The 15,770-nt window shown below is 33.3% G+C and overlaps 2 protein-coding genes and 1 pseudogene across 2 annotated transcripts; all 3 read right to left on the reverse strand.

Moving 5' to 3' along the window:
• Positions 1-799: 799 nt before the first annotated feature.
• LOC111991974 (wall-associated receptor kinase-like 20) lies at positions 800-3,100 on the reverse strand (annotated as a pseudogene).
• Positions 3,101-3,496: 396 nt separating this feature from the next.
• Positions 3,497-10,208, reverse strand: LOC111991971 (peptidyl-prolyl cis-trans isomerase FKBP16-4, chloroplastic). The gene is made up of 10 exons (XM_024023778.2): positions 9,955-10,208; positions 9,716-9,865; positions 9,272-9,327; positions 9,084-9,139; positions 8,596-8,653; positions 7,479-7,553; positions 5,365-5,454; positions 4,850-4,927; positions 4,078-4,118; positions 3,497-3,980 (listed from the first exon to the last, which is right to left on the reverse strand). The coding sequence occupies exons 1-10, from the start codon at positions 10,052-10,054 to the stop codon at positions 3,953-3,955; spliced, it is 732 nt and encodes a 243-aa protein (XP_023879546.1). The 5' UTR covers positions 10,055-10,208; the 3' UTR covers positions 3,497-3,952.
• Positions 10,209-12,034: 1,826 nt separating this feature from the next.
• On the reverse strand, positions 12,035-14,088 carry LOC111991973 (protein CHUP1, chloroplastic). Its single transcript, XM_024023779.2, has 2 exons — positions 13,086-14,088; positions 12,035-12,796 (listed from the first exon to the last, which is right to left on the reverse strand). Exons 1-2 carry the CDS (start codon positions 13,923-13,925, stop codon positions 12,290-12,292), a joined length of 1,347 nt encoding a protein of 448 aa, XP_023879547.1. The 5' UTR covers positions 13,926-14,088; the 3' UTR covers positions 12,035-12,289.
• Positions 14,089-15,770: the final 1,682 nt, after the last annotated feature.

Consider the following 15,770-nt stretch of genomic DNA (forward strand, 5'->3'; position numbering starts at 1 on the left):
ACTCAAAAATAGAAATTAAATTGTGAATTACCCAAAAATAAAAATAAAAATAGGAAAGTGCATTTTTCACATTATAAAATTTATGTTAATGTTATTTAATAAATATATTAAATACAAGTTGTTTTACATTGAATATGCATTTTTTGGGGGTTGTTTCTATTATTAAATATGCAATTCTATTCACAATAAAAACAAATATAAAGACATATATTGCTTTATTGATCTTTAGCTTTTTTTTTTTTTTTTAACGATTGATATATTCATATGTATAATAAAAAATACTTAATATTTGTGGGTTTCAGTTAGCTTAATTGGTAAAATTTCTGATGGTTGTATAAAAGATATTGGGTTCATTTTCTACCTACACCAAAAACTGATTGGTGTCTTGGTTTGATAATAAAGAGTTATTATCCGGAGCAGACGTCATAGGTTGAAACTGTCCAAAAGTACTTGATACTTGTAATCATATGTACGCATTTTTATTATTTGTAGTCAAGGCAAATAAAATTTTAAAAAAAAAATTGATACACTCCACAATAAATGAATTGTTAAAGAAAGCTCTATAAATTACTAAATTAGTATTCTACTTTAAGTTTGTGGGCGAAAATATGGTGCAACAAACATTATACAATTCTCATAAAAAAATAATAATAATAATAAATAAAAATTTTAAAAAAAAAATTATACAATTTGATATTGATTGCCATCATGATTCACGCGCAAATGAAAACTATAAACTTTAAGCTAATGCTTTCTTTTTTAAAGACAATCCCAATTTCCCAATTCAAGCCATATTTATGCAATTGCCTTCTCCAAATCCAAAAGTTAATTTGCTATTCTCCAAAGCAAGCCCCAATTTGATTCCAATATATGCATGAAGGTCCCATTTGAGATGTACTCATAGATCATCAACGGCTGCTCACCTTCCACGCAACAACCCAAGAGTTTGACTAGGCTCTTGTGATTGACTTGAGAAAGTATACCAACTTCATTGAGAACTTGTTCTGTGCTTTTGAACTTTGATGCTTCCCACTCTAGCTGATTTAACAGTAGTCCCATCTTGAAGCTCACCTTTGTAGACCTCACCAAAACCACCACTCCCTAAAACCCTTTCTTTGGAGAAGTTATTTGTAACTTTCTTCGTCTCTTTTAGGTGAAACCCCCTTGAAGATTTACCACCATTGCTTGACGCAATGCCAGCTTAATGGGTGAGCCAAATAGGCAATCGCCTCGGCCTAAGGCCCCCAATGAAAAAAGACTCCTAAATTTTTACCAATAGAGATATTCTTGTACCAATAGAAGTATTAATTAGACCCTAAATATTCACTAATAAATAAAAAGTAGTTTTTTTTTTTATCAAAGAAAAACCAGTTAAAGAAAAATATTTTCATTGGATTGGTCAATCATTGCATGATGTAGCGCCGGCTCAATGGGTGAGCCAAATAGGCAATCGCTTAAGGCCCCCAATGAAAAAAGGCTCCTAAATTTTTACTAATAAAGATATTCTTGTACTAATAGAAATATTAATTAAGCCCTAAATATTCACCAATAAATTAAAAGTAGTTGTTTTTTATCAAAGAAAAACCAGTTAAAGAAAAATATTTTCATTGGATGGGTCAATCATTTAATCTCTTACACATAAATGTTAAAAAAACTCATTAATCTGACACTAGTAAATAAATTTATACATTCTATTTAGAAATATCAAATATATTACTTTATTACAATTTTCAATCATAATTTTTTAGTATTTGGTTACTTCATTCAATAAATAGTGTTTATTTTAGTTGTATAGTTATTGAATAATGCGATGGGTTCGTTTTAATTTGTAATTTTTTTCTAAAAAAATAGATTTAAAATGAATAAAAAAAAACCAAAAGTTAAATAAATATTCTATTAATATTCAAAGTATAAGAATAGACCTCACTTAAAGTTATCGCTTTAGGCCTCCCAATACCTTGAGCCGGCCTTGGCTTGATGTCAACATGTCCTCTCTTGCCTTGGCCGCCCTTGCAGCCTTGCCTGCTGGTTGGAGAGTTTCCAGGATCTTCTTACTGCAATAGCAGTCGTTGCTACTGCTAGAGAGAAAAAGGAGATCACCCCCATGGAAACCTTTAAGCTGAGGCTAGCTTTAGTTTTTCTCTTCTTCCTCAAGCACGTTCCAACACCATGGTCCCAGTGGTATCCCTTGTTGCAAAGGCAATGGAGGCAGCCATTTAGACCAGAAGGTAAACACTAGGAAGCCCTTGAGAAATCAAGTTGAGTCTTACAAACTGGTTCTGGTGGAGTCCATTGAATTTCCAATCCCTCTTCCCATTGAACAGCAGGCTTCTCAGGATCCAAATGAATGATGCTTCTGAAGGTTCTACAACCTAAATTGTGAAGCCGTATCATGTATGCTGAAGGCATACCACCAGCAACAAAGGTGCAACAAGGGTCAATATCATTTGCACATTGAAGTGTTGTCTTTGTGTCAACATGTCCCGAGCTATTCAAGTAACGGTGACAAAGACTAGAAGGAATGCAATTGAGAGGAGAGACTAAAAGCCGTTAAGGGGAAGATTGTGTTGGATGAAGGGGAGTTGAAAGGGAGAGATTGATCAACCAGAGGCCCTCACTCACTAGCATGTCTTGAGTAACACATCTATCAGGCAGCCAGGCCGATGGTTGCACCACCATGCGTTGAGATGAAGCCATTATGTTGAGTGCAAGACAAGAACTTCCACTGAGGGCATCAAAATAAACTTTGTTAGAGTGGGGATCACAACGAAGAGAGTAGTCTGGGTCACCGCAGTTGGGGTTTGTGCTTAGAGGATATGGGACTTCAATGGAGCCACAATTTGGACAGGCCTTTTAAGAACATTGAAGACAAAGGAAAAGAAGCAAGAAGATACAGCTACAAAGGCAGTGTGGTGCTGTGTTTGGCTTGACGTGTGCAGAGGGGAAGAAGAGATGAAAAGATCATCTTACATGCAGGAAAGAAGAGGGAGTAAATATAAGGCTATAGGCCTATACCAAAGGAATAAATTGGGCACAAGAATCTACATAAAAAAACCATGAAACTTTTGGCATTTATTGGAGAGGTGGATTCCTCTTCCATGGTGTCCAGAGGGACGCATTTCTAGCTGTACTTGAGAGAAAGCTTTGAACAAAAATGGCCTCAATACCAAGTTAAAGAGTTGGGAGATTTTCCTTGTCTTTTCATGTTGTTGAGCAAAAAATCATGAAAATATTGAAAATTTGGATTGAGAAAATTACAGCTGATTAAAGAATTGCAAGTAAGAATTCCACAACATAGTGGCCCCTGCACTACTACTTCTCAGTGTTCTTCCCTTTAGTAAATGATCACGTGTATCAGTCGTGAGACAAGTGGGAGCCATACCAATAGACTACAAGAAAACTTTAAAGACATAATCTATTTCCATAATAATATGCAATGACCAAGCGGTCCAAGAAATCTCATACTAAAACAAATGAACAAGAGAATGTTACCAAATAAGAAGTCCAATTTGTTGACTGTCCTGCATGGAAAAACAAATCAAACCATCTATCTGTTCGGAAACATAAGAAAGCACAATTAAAATGAGTTCTTTTCCATTTTCTCCGCTCTGGTATCCTTATTTTCCATGTCTTCCACCAGGTAACAATTTCGTGTTAGGATTTACAAATAAATTCAAAGTAGAACATTTAGAAAAGCAAGGGAACTTGAGATAAATTTTGAGAAAACGTAAAAGTTGAAGGATATTTATTAAGGGTCATAAACAGTACTTGCAAGAACAATTACATACATTATCAATTTATGTAGTCTTTTTTTTTTTCTTTTTTTTTTTTTGGTCCAGGAACAAATGAAACTGAAGGTCTGTGGTTCACAGTAAAGGCCTATACAAGGAAGAAATCCTTTTCTCCCACAAGTTTTCATCCTTCAATCCCATATGAACAAATCATGACAGCATCAACCTTCAACAATTTTTACAGGAGACCTGCACAACAAATTAATAACAGAAATTAACCGCCAGGGAATTGGAATATAGGACACTTGAAGGTCAATATTTTTTGTTCTCATAACCCAATACTTACCCAAATGGGCTTTGTTTGATGGCCAGTAGTTCAACATCCAACTGCAGTCCAATGAAGATAGAAAACAGTAAAGATGCATGTAGAGAAGAGTCCATATTAGAAAGGTGAAAGGAATGTAAAAGTAAATTGATTAATAACATCTATGGTGTTAGATTAATTCTGACAGGGCATGGTGTGTTATCAGAAATTATGTTCTTATATGAAAGATGGGAAGTCAAGCTTTGCAGCCCAGACATGTCATTTCTCGCCAAAATGTTAGCTCATAAGTAAAAAGCATCAAAGGCCATGCTTGAAGCACAGAAATCCACATAGCATCTCTTAAACCACAGTAATCTACTAATCTTATTATTTATTGCAGAAAAGATTCAAAAGAATTTAGTTTATTATAGCTAAAAGTGGAACAAATAATTAGAAGATTTTCAACTCCACAAATTGACGCAATAAAGAAATAATAACCTATGGATATAGACATTCTTAGCCACTATACCTCTTATCTCTGCACTCTAACATTTTGAGTTTAGGCATAAAGAAAGTTACTGTTTCATTTTGAGAAAGAAAAAAAAAATGATGTGATCTCTTGACTGATGATCTAACCGTGGCAAAGCTAATCATATGCTAACTGCTACAACAGCCAATTGAAGACCCCATCAAACACGATGCCTATATCTCATATATATTCAAAATACAATGGACCATTTGAGTACAAGCTAAAACTTAACTTTGCTCTTAATCTTCATGTAAGAAACCTTGGGAAGAGATAAAAACAAGTTACCTCTATTGTTGCATTGGGAGGGATTTCCTGGACTCCTTTGCTTCCATAAGCTAGCTCAGGAGGAACAATAAGTAATCGCTGCATAAAACTAAATAATCAAACACTTGAAAAAGGCTATAACAGCGACCAACTACAATAATGCCCTTTCCCCTTCTCATAAAGATCAAAATGTAGGCATGTGAGCATGAAACCTTCACCTGCTTTCTCCTTCTCATAAAGAACTTCAAATTTGTAAGAAATGTACATGCCACCAATTGCTAAGAATTTTGATCTCAAAGTCTCAATCATAAAATTCTTATTTATACAATCACATGGGATCAAAAAGGAAAAGGGAAAAAATGATCCTAAGACTACCAAGTATATCCTCTTTGTAGTCAATCAGTTTGCAATAGTGACACACTTGAAGGACACACTTCCAGAAAGGAATTACTTATATATTTTTGGAAATTGCAAGGTACTACTATAACAGTTTCAAAGATATAACAAGGAAGTTTCTGTTCCAAAACTGGTCTCACCTGGCCTCCAACCTTCATGCCTTGTACACCTAGATCCAATCCTTTAAGGACATTTCCCCTCTCTGACTCACCTACATCAAATCCATATGGCTGCAGCAATTCAAGTATATCAATATTAAACAAGAAGCAAAAGTTTTTCATGCACAAGAGCATTGAAACAGGGTACAGACCTGGGAGTTTAGAAAATTGAGTTTGCATTGGAAATGCTTGGTAAGATGTGAATAGTTGTACTAATATTACAAGATGCATGTACACAAACAGAAACAACAGACATAAAAACACTTCATGATGACAGTGTAGTGCATTTGGGTGTAGATTGCATAGATTCTGTTGCTAGACAATTTTTTCCATAGTATTTTTAACATACTGATTAGAATTAAAAGGACTCCACGCTACAAATTGTACAGTTCATAAACTAACATGTTAAATATCAACCCCTGGTTTAGTGTAGTCATATGATTGCTTGGTGCATGTGGCCTAGTTTGCAAACAAAGGTTAGGAGACATAAACCATCATAAAAATTTATATGAAAGGTGAAATAAATTTTCACTCATTTGTTTGGAAAAAGATTGAATAGAGAATTGGCTGATGAACGGTGGTCAGCCCCAAGCAATGGGAAAATTCAAGTTTATTAGTTTTTATGGTCATTTTAGTGTTGGCTAATTCCGTGTAAAAGTTTAAATTGTAACCACATTGATTTCCATGTATTAATTTCATTTGAGTTGTAAGCAATTGAGTAATCAAGGTTAAAGGGCTGAAAGAAGAAGTTCAAAGGCTTGCCTACCACTCGCCAGACAATTGCTAATTCATCTGGGTTGAGTGAGAGTACAATAGAGAGGTTCACTAGTCCCTCACCAGTCATCTAGGTCGAGTGAGATTCAAACTGAGAGGTCACTTGTCCCTCGCCACACACCTCGGTTGAGCGAGTTTTGCAAAAGCCACTGACCTAGGCATTTTGTAGCCAATTAAACCCAAACCCTATACATGTATAAACATGGTTTTGTAATCCTAATTAAGAGAAGAGTAAGAATGCCACAAAGTCAAGAAAAAATAGATCTGAATATTCCTAGAGTCTTCCTGCCGCTCTCATTGAATATCCTTGAAAGGTTTATTGTTCCATACACCAAGATCACCAAAATGAGTGTTGGACATCTATTGAAACCACAAAGCTTTCATCCTAGTGCTATTGGGGAGTACAAATCTCCAAGAGGATCTTGTCCATTTGAGGTTCTGGTTGTGGTCGCATGTGCATCATCGGTGGAAGCAATATGTGTAGTTGAAGAGTTAAGATGTTCATGAGTAGTGAAAGGTTTTCCTGTAAGTTGCCTACAGGTCAATAGAGTCTAGGAAAAGGTTTTCTTATGATTGTCAAATTTCTCTTGCTATAGTGGATTTGCTTTATTGAAAAAAAATTCCCCCGTAGTGGTTTTTCCCTTGGATATTTTCCTTGGGTTTTTCACTTTGTCACCATATGGCCATTTCCTTGTGGGTGACTTTGTGCGATTGGTGATACATTTTCTAATTTGCATTACTTGCTTACATTGATTTTTTCTGAATTGAAAATTGGCATAATTGAATAACTTGGTTAATTCAAATGATAAGTAACAACAGGGGTCCAAATTTCCCAACATTAGCAATTCACCTGAAGTACTAGAGTTGTATGAATGCATATAACAGAGATTGAAGGTGTACTTTCTGGTCTTTAAAAAACTCTCAAAAAGTTTCCACTCTATACAAGCTCAACAAAATAGGGTGCTGGTTTTATAATAGATGTTTAACATGTCCAATGGGAGAGGAGGTATCTACTGTGCCAGCTCCATAGAGGCCTGCTCCATAGAGCAGGCACGGGAGATATTTACTAGTGCAATGGGCGACTCTTTAGATTGCATCAATACATTGCAGTCTAGTTAGATGTAATTGTTTCTTCACTTATTATCCTTATCAGTTTACATGTCATTCACAGTTTCCACAGTGTTCAAATCTAAAGGAAGCTGATATGGAGCGTCTCTCCCATGGCCTAATTATATGTAGTGCAGAAGGCTTGATACTTGAGGAATAGCTATTATTATTGGAATACATAGTATATTGTGAAAAATGTATCATTCCTATCTTACCGTTCCTCCTCCAACACCAAGTCCTTGTCTACTAGTCATAAAAGTGACACCCTTCCATTTAGCAACGTAGTGAACCTACAATACATAAGCAAATTTATAATATTTGAATGTTATTAGTTACCAGATAATATGCAAGATTATAGTGTTGACTACGTATGCATGCAATTGTGAAACTAGAGAAGGTTCATTGTTATACAATATACACTAATTCCACATCATATCAGTGCAATCTAAATATTCAACCATTCAAAAAGATATGCATCTGTGGTTTCACTTGATGTGCAGGAATGCCTGACTTACCAATCTATTTGGTAATTTACTAGGAGCTCATGTATCCCATGCTGGATTAATCATATTCTAGGTCAGAGCAATGAACCTATCCAATACCTAGAATCCATAGATAGTTTGCTATAGCTTTCATTAGGTAATTTTACTTCAACAGCTTCACAACCAAAAGTGATGAAATTAGCCCATCTAATCCAGATAGATGGCTTTTGAACCTCTTGAAATTGCCCCCAAAAAAAAAAAAAACAAAAAGAATTTAAAATTATTTTCCCTTTAGAACATAAACAATCATATGGAAACCAAAGTTACAAATTTCCTTTACTTTCTATCTATTTCTTCAATTAAACCTATCAAAGAATTAAAGTTATCAGAATTTAAGGTTAGAATTCCCTTGCATAAGCATGATACAACATATCCATTAGTAACCTGGCAGAAAAGGCAAACATGGTCAAAATATTAAAAATATTGACATTACAAATTTTCTACATTAATATGGTGCATAAATACAAATTATACAGCAATTACAAGATTTCTATTTTTCACATATTAATCACTCATAATATTAACATTTCTCACAAATCTAGAAAGTAGGTTCTTATAGTTTAGAAGTCAGTATTGAACTCAGGCATTGACAGGCATCGAATAATATAATTGAGATAGATTCTATGAGCTATCAATGAAGTAATTATCAGATTTAACAGGTATAGTTTTCATACATTAAACACTAATTAGTCATTTTCTGCATATGATATGGGTAGGCATTGGTATAATCTAGGAAGCAGTGTAACCCATAAAAGTTCAATATTGAAATTTAAGCAGGTTACAACCATACTGCAACCCGGGATCCCTTTACAGCCTTCGCTCCACCCCCGACCTTCAAATCATAATACCTGAAGGATATATACATAAGAATTTCAGCATAAATTTGCATGTGAGAACTGAAATGCGACTTCTATGAATGAAATTAACCAACTAAACAATACTTTCAACTTAGGGGTTATGAAGCTACAACTTAAACTGTTCTATTCCATATATTAAGAGACAAAGTATAGGAAAAATTCTGACACAATCTCATGCTGGAAAGTAGAAACTAATCATAGAAGAAATTTTTTTAAATAAATTAGTTAGATAGAAAATTCCTTTTTGGGTACAACCATCTAATGTAACATGTTATCAAATGAAAATGCAGTTACAAGTAACTTACTAGAGTTCAAGGCATCATATCTAAGGAAATTATAGTAGATTTAAAGCATAGGAAAACAAGAAAGCAAAATAATATAAACAAGAAAATTATAAATAAGCAATGACTGAATTACTAACTTCAGACCATTGGGGAGGGTTGTAAATTCACTTTCAGGTACTTTTGCTCCTCTTAGCTGCAGCAAACAAAAAGAGCTACATGATTTTACAACTATAAAGACTCTTTTTCCCCTTATTTAATCTATTAGCAAAAAAAATAACCTCAAAAATAACTTATGCAATTATCTGAACCAAAAATAAAAACTTACAGCTCTTCTACTTGTGCTTACAGCCTCAGCCACATCACAGGCACAAACGCCAGCAGCTGAGTCATAATAAATGTTAATCAAACAGTAATGCTAAAGACATAATATTTTTCTCTAACATTTTCACAACTGCTTCGTTTGACATATTCTTATTAATTAGCCACTACTAACGCCACTTTATTGACTACCATTAAAGTTGCGTCTCAAGACATATTGTTCAAAAGGAAAAATAGAAAAACATCATAGATAATGGTGTTGAACCAAATTTTTTTAATCAGGCATAATAATTTGTCAGCACTAGCCCCAAAAAGAAAAAAAAAAAAAAAAAAAAAAAAAAAAAAAAAAAAAAAACATAACTTTAAAGACCCAAATGATCAAATTACAAAAATACAAAGTAAAGGGGACTCTTTTACGAAATTTATATAGAAATGATACACATGGACTAACCAGTTGTGAGGAGAGAAGCAAGCAATGCCCTTCTTCCATCGTTGGCTGGTTCTGCAGTATCATTGGACTTGGAGGAAGAGAATGAGCAGAGAAATGGCAACCCATTTGGATTTCTTCTGTTAGAGTTAGAGGGTCTCCTCTTACCTGTCCCTGAGGAAAGCTCAAAACTGGTTTAGCTTATCATTCTTGACAAAACAAAACCCACAATATATATAGTGTGAGAGAGAGAGAGAGAGTACTTGTACTGGGAAAGTTGTTGTAGTGAGTGAGAGGGTTATGAAGGAGAGATGGGGTGTGGTGATGACAAAGGAAGAGTGAGAGAGAGAGTGACGTTGGCATTTTGGGTTTGGTTGGAGTGAGTGACCGTTAAGAGAAGAGAGGCTGTTCCTGTTGTTGAAGCTTGAAACTTGAAACTTGAAACTTGAAATCAATGGCTTTTGTTTTGTTTGGGAAATGGGAGAGGATAACGTCATCGATTTCATCCACATAACACAAGTACGCTACCGTCCTCGTTTTTCTTCCTTCCCATTAGACTTTTTTAAAATAAATAAATAAATCCCATAGCCTCTGAGCGTGCTCATACGCACTCTTCTTTTTTTCTTTTCTTTCTTTCAACGGCAAACTTTTCATTTATCTCAATTCAAGAATGCTATATCTTGGCATCAATTCTACCACTTAAAGAAAATATAAATGTGCCCAAAAATATTTATATATATATATATAAATTTTTGTTGTTTAAAATGTAACAAGACTCTAATATTTTAAAAAAATTTTAAAAGGTATAAATTTTAAGGTCAATTATATATATATATATATATAAAGAATAATGACTTATAAAAATGTGATTTTTCAATAATAATAATAAAAAAAAGAGTCACAAGGACTAGAAATTACCAATTGAGTTATAATTTATAATAAGTCTTTTGGTGAATATAGACGGTTATACGTTTGATTTGGCAATTAATTTGTATCAACATATTCTTCTCAAAAAAAAAAAAATGTATCAACATATATGGGAGCCAATTTAATATATGGACAAAACTTAGGTATAGTATTTTAGATGCTATTTCTTAGGTTTCCCTTTTAAGATTCAGTCATGTGGTTACTTCACTAAAACATATATTTCTATCCTATAAAAAAAATTTACATGACAAAATTTTAAAAAATAAACCTAAAGAACAGTAACTAGATACTGTTCTTAAGTCTTGCTCTCAATATATTGTATCACCAAATTATTAACTTGCCCATCATGCTTTCCTATGCGACAATGAATTTGTGTTATTCATGGAAGCCTAAAATTAATGAAGTATTAACTATGCCAATCATGCTTTCCTTCCAAATAGAATCAATAAAGAAGTATACATTTTTTGGTCAACATATATACCCTTTTTTCTTCTTCTTTTTTTTTTCTTTTTTTTTTTTTTTGAGAAGATGGTCAACATACATACATGAAGCCCAGACTCAATTAAATATTAACTGAGGCAAACGTGCTTCCCTTTCAAACACAGTCCCTGCCTTTTCTTGTAAAGTGTAATGTAAACTCTCCCTTACCAAATAATATGGTTATCAACTTGCATTTTTGCACACGCACACGCGTCTACATACAAACCCTTAAATTTTTCACTCAAAAGTCAAAATCAAAGAAAGGTTTAATATGTATATAAATGAGTTTGAGATCTATATTTTTTAATAAATCTGGATTTAGAATAAGTACTTCCAATTCAAACATTTCTTTTTCCATTTTTAAGTACGTGCACCAATATAGACCAAAATTGACCAAATGAACCGAATTTGACGGAATAGGCCAAAGTGAACCAAAATGAACCGAATGAATCGAATTTGATTGAACTGGACCGAAATAGACCAAAGTGGACGGAAGTAGATAAAAATGAACCAAAGTGGACCAAAATGCTATGCTAATGTGGGTCGACAGGAGTGTAACACTGAATAGACCTATTGGATTGAAATGGACCAAAATGGACTAATAGATTGAAATGGACCAAAACAAATTGAAGTAAACCATAATGGACCGAAATGAAGCTGTGATTCTAAGTAAAATATAGTTTAGAAAAGTTGTAATGAATATACCAAACCTAAGGTCATTTTTTATTGACTTTCAGCAACTTGTTTACCCAAACATATCGAGATCAAATTTATAATTTAAGAGATTTGATTTATCATAGTTCTCTTTTAACACTTCTCAGAAAGTTTACCTAAAATTATTTAATGATATTAGAAAAAGTGAGAACTATCTAGATCAACCATAGACCATTATAACCAAAATATTATTTTTGAATTTAAGGTATATATTCACTAATTCACTATGTGAAAATTACATATAGTCATCTTTTGGACCCATCACGCTATAGAGAATAAACTAAAGCCATGCGGATCTTCTACACTTGCTGAGATTATATACAGTTTTGAAGTTTAAATTCTATGTTCCTTTTTTTTTTTTTTTTTTTTTTGTAATTATTTCTAACCCTTGGAAAATAAGTTCTCCTTTTCCAAGCAAATATTTATTAATGCTATGAATATAAAGTTAGTATACGAAAGAAATATTATAATCCATGATCATGTACTAGAACAAGACCTTCTTGCATGAAGTTGTTCCTCTGCCCCATCAGAAGTAGAATGCCCAGCAAAGCACTTAATTTCATGCCTTCTTTTATCATCTAATTTCCCTCTTGCCTTATCACTGCCTTCCACCCATCTTCTAAGCCTTTGAAGTAACTTTCCCCTTTTCGAACAAGCATGTTCACTACTCTCCTCAACAATCTCAACTACACCAAAGCAAGGCTCATTGTGCTCCAAATGAGAGTTATCTAATTCATGCTCTAAGCTATAATTTCCAATTTCTTGGCCAACTTCAAAACATGGGTCAGAGTCACTTTTCTTGTCATGATTCTGTTGTTGTTGTTGTTGTTGTTCATGATTTCTCATTAACTGATGCCTTAAGCATGCATTGATCCATCTTAGGAAAATCAATTCCCCAACCTCAGCTGCTCGATCCTTCTGGAGCTGTTCCAGTTCATTTACAAGCTTATTGTAAGCTTCCATGGCTATACCTTCCCCTTCAATCTACAAAATGAGAACTCATTATAGTTAGACCATCAGTAGCAAGAATAAAAAAGATAGAAACTCACAACTTTGTTGTCACATTCAACCCCACTTTCATAACCACAACTAAATGGTTCATGTTCCCCTTCCCATCCTAGCTACATATATGTCTGTTGCCTCTGTTTACTTAATCTTCCAGTGACTTATCAAAATTGCTATCTACTTCTAAATGGAATTGTGTCATTTTAATATATCAAAGGATGTTGTAAATATAAGCATAAGCATTCGAATGTACAAAGGATGCTCAAACCTTGGAGATTGATGAAGCTGAATTTTCTGCCAACTCAAGCTTATTCAAAAGTTCATTCTTTTCCTCCTGCATTTGGTCCATAATTCTGTGCAGCTCTCTAACTTCTTCCTCCAATTTCCTGATGACATTAGACCTTGTTTCTAACTCATCACAATTTCTCAAAATTTCTGCTTCTGTATCTTCAGTCTTCATATTTTGCTCTCTTATAACACGTGATTGCTGCTTGGTTCTTCTCAAAAGCCTCTTTACCTTCCTTTGAAGCAACCCATTTTTTGATTTCCAATGTTCTATTTGCTCTAGAACTCCCACATATTGTACTACCAAATTTCGAAGTCTTTCATTCTCAGCCTCCACGGATGAAATTTCCCTATCCAAGAACTCAACATGAGCAATCTCCAATAACACCATGTTCTTAAGCTCCATAAGCAAAGACTCTTGCTCTTTTAAATCACAATAACTCACAAACTGCTTCTCTAGCTCCCATGCTCTCCTTTCAAGATCTTCTACTTGGCTTCTAAATCCTAAAATCTCTTCAAATTTTGGCTTGACCTCAATTTCTAAATCATCTACCATATTTGCAAGACTAGTGTCATTGACCATTGGCTCTTCATCTTCCATAGTGGAAGGAAAGCTATGAAAGCTATCTTCATCATTAAACGCATCACAAACATTGGTTCTGGGAGAACTAACCTGAGTTTGCAATGAATAATCTTTAAGAACGGTACTACTTTTCCTTGCCATGATCCTAGCACAAACAAAACCAGCTACAGATATAGCTAAAGGAATACCAACTTTGAGGAGTGCCGGCTTCATGACCTCTGCCTTTGATGTTGTCCCCATTTTAGAGAATAACAATTTTGTTTCAGCAATAGAGTTAAGGTTGCTTGATGATAACCCCAAAAACTCTATGCAAAAAAATGAATTAAAGTTGAGATTTTTGTTTGCTTGGTTGATCAGACACGGTGATCATCAAAGAGTGCATATTTGATATATCATTATAAGGCTGACTTTATATTCTTTACCTTTGTGTTTCCTTGGTTTTCCTTTGTTTGGAGGGATAGTGGTCTGTTGCTTTTTGACTGCTCAAAATCCCTTTATGCCAACTCTCTTTTTGCCTTCCTAAAACTGTTAGGAATCAAATTCCATATGGGTTTAATTTAACTGCTTTAAAATTGATAATGAGGTCCTTTCTTTACGTTACATGGAATACACATGATATGATTATTAATATCCACCGTCCAATTGATAGACAAATTAGGCAATTGCATAGGGCTAAAAAAGAAAGACCTCATAATCTTGGTCCTAAAATATAATTAGTCAGAGGAAAGTTTGATAAAATATGATTTTATCTAAAAATTTATTTTCTCTCTATTTTATTTTGTATATGAATATGTAACTTGATAATTATGATAGTTATTAACATACATTTATTTTAGTTGTGTTTGTATAGAAAATATTAAGTAAGAAAATTAATAATTATGATATTTTATATTTATTAATAGATATTTATTAAGATTGTGTTTTTATATGGAACTATTAAATATATAATTATAATGGGTATCTATTGTTATTGGTTGTTGGATTTGGGATTTGGATATACTCACTAAAATCAAATTCTTTCCTTTGGAAGTGTTGGCTTAATTGGCTTCCAATCAATAAGAATCTACTTTACATGTTCTCAGGGATTGTGCTGCAGCCAAAAAAAAAAAAAAAAACGACGGGTTGAGAAGTGGTTTATCTTGCACACAATCTTAATTTTTTGTACAGATTTCCAAGATTGGCTCTACAGAAACAGCTATTCTAACACTCCTAAGTCCTAACCCGGTCGTTCCTTCACTTGGAAAGCTTTTACCATAACAGAGTTTTGGAATTTTTTTTTTTTTTTTTTATCATATCTCCCAAAATAACTGTAACTAAATTTTTTTTTTTTTTTAAGTGCAAGACTTCAATTTTTTTTTTTTTTTTTTTTGCTCTGAAACAAAAATACTTTTTAAAATACCTTTTAAATATATATATTTTTCCTTTATATATTTTAAATTATATAAAATTCCTTCTTTTTTTTGGGTCTCTGTATGAGCTTTAGGTCTGTAATGTATGGTCACAAGGCCCAGTCTGTGTAAAGGGCTATTGGGCTTTATTTAGCTGGTGTCATTTTTAAACAGAGTATAATAGTTTGGGCTTATCACATTTTTTTGTTTTTGTTTTTTGGATAAGTTTGGGCCTGCCACATTCAATTATTTAAAATTGGGCCGGGTAGGAATGGCTTACGTTGCTTATATATCACAGCGCTCTACATGATTGTGAATCTGTGATCTGAGTCTGTACGCAGCATTACTTCTAACATTTTAATAAGCACTGCTTCTTTGATAATTTTTTTGGCAAAAAATAATTTTATTTAATATTTTTTAAGTGAGGAAAGATATTCAAATCTTAAATTTCTATGTTGAAAATACCATATAATGTCATTAAATTATAAAACTCTTCAAATTTGGAAAAAAAAAAAATACAATACTCTTGGCCTCTTCTTTTATAATTGTCACTAGAAAATTTAATAAAATAAGTTAGAAAGAAAACTCTCTTATTTTTTATTTTTTTATTTTTTTTGCACTAAAGGAAATTCAATTAACTAGAATTAAGAACAAAGTCTCCCATAACTAACACCCAAAATATCTATTAAATATTGGC

Source organism: Quercus suber, unplaced genomic scaffold (assembly GCF_002906115.3).
Source record: "Quercus suber isolate HL8 unplaced genomic scaffold, Cork oak 2.0 scaffold_287, whole genome shotgun sequence".
NCBI lineage: Eukaryota > Viridiplantae > Streptophyta > Magnoliopsida > Fagales > Fagaceae > Quercus > Quercus suber.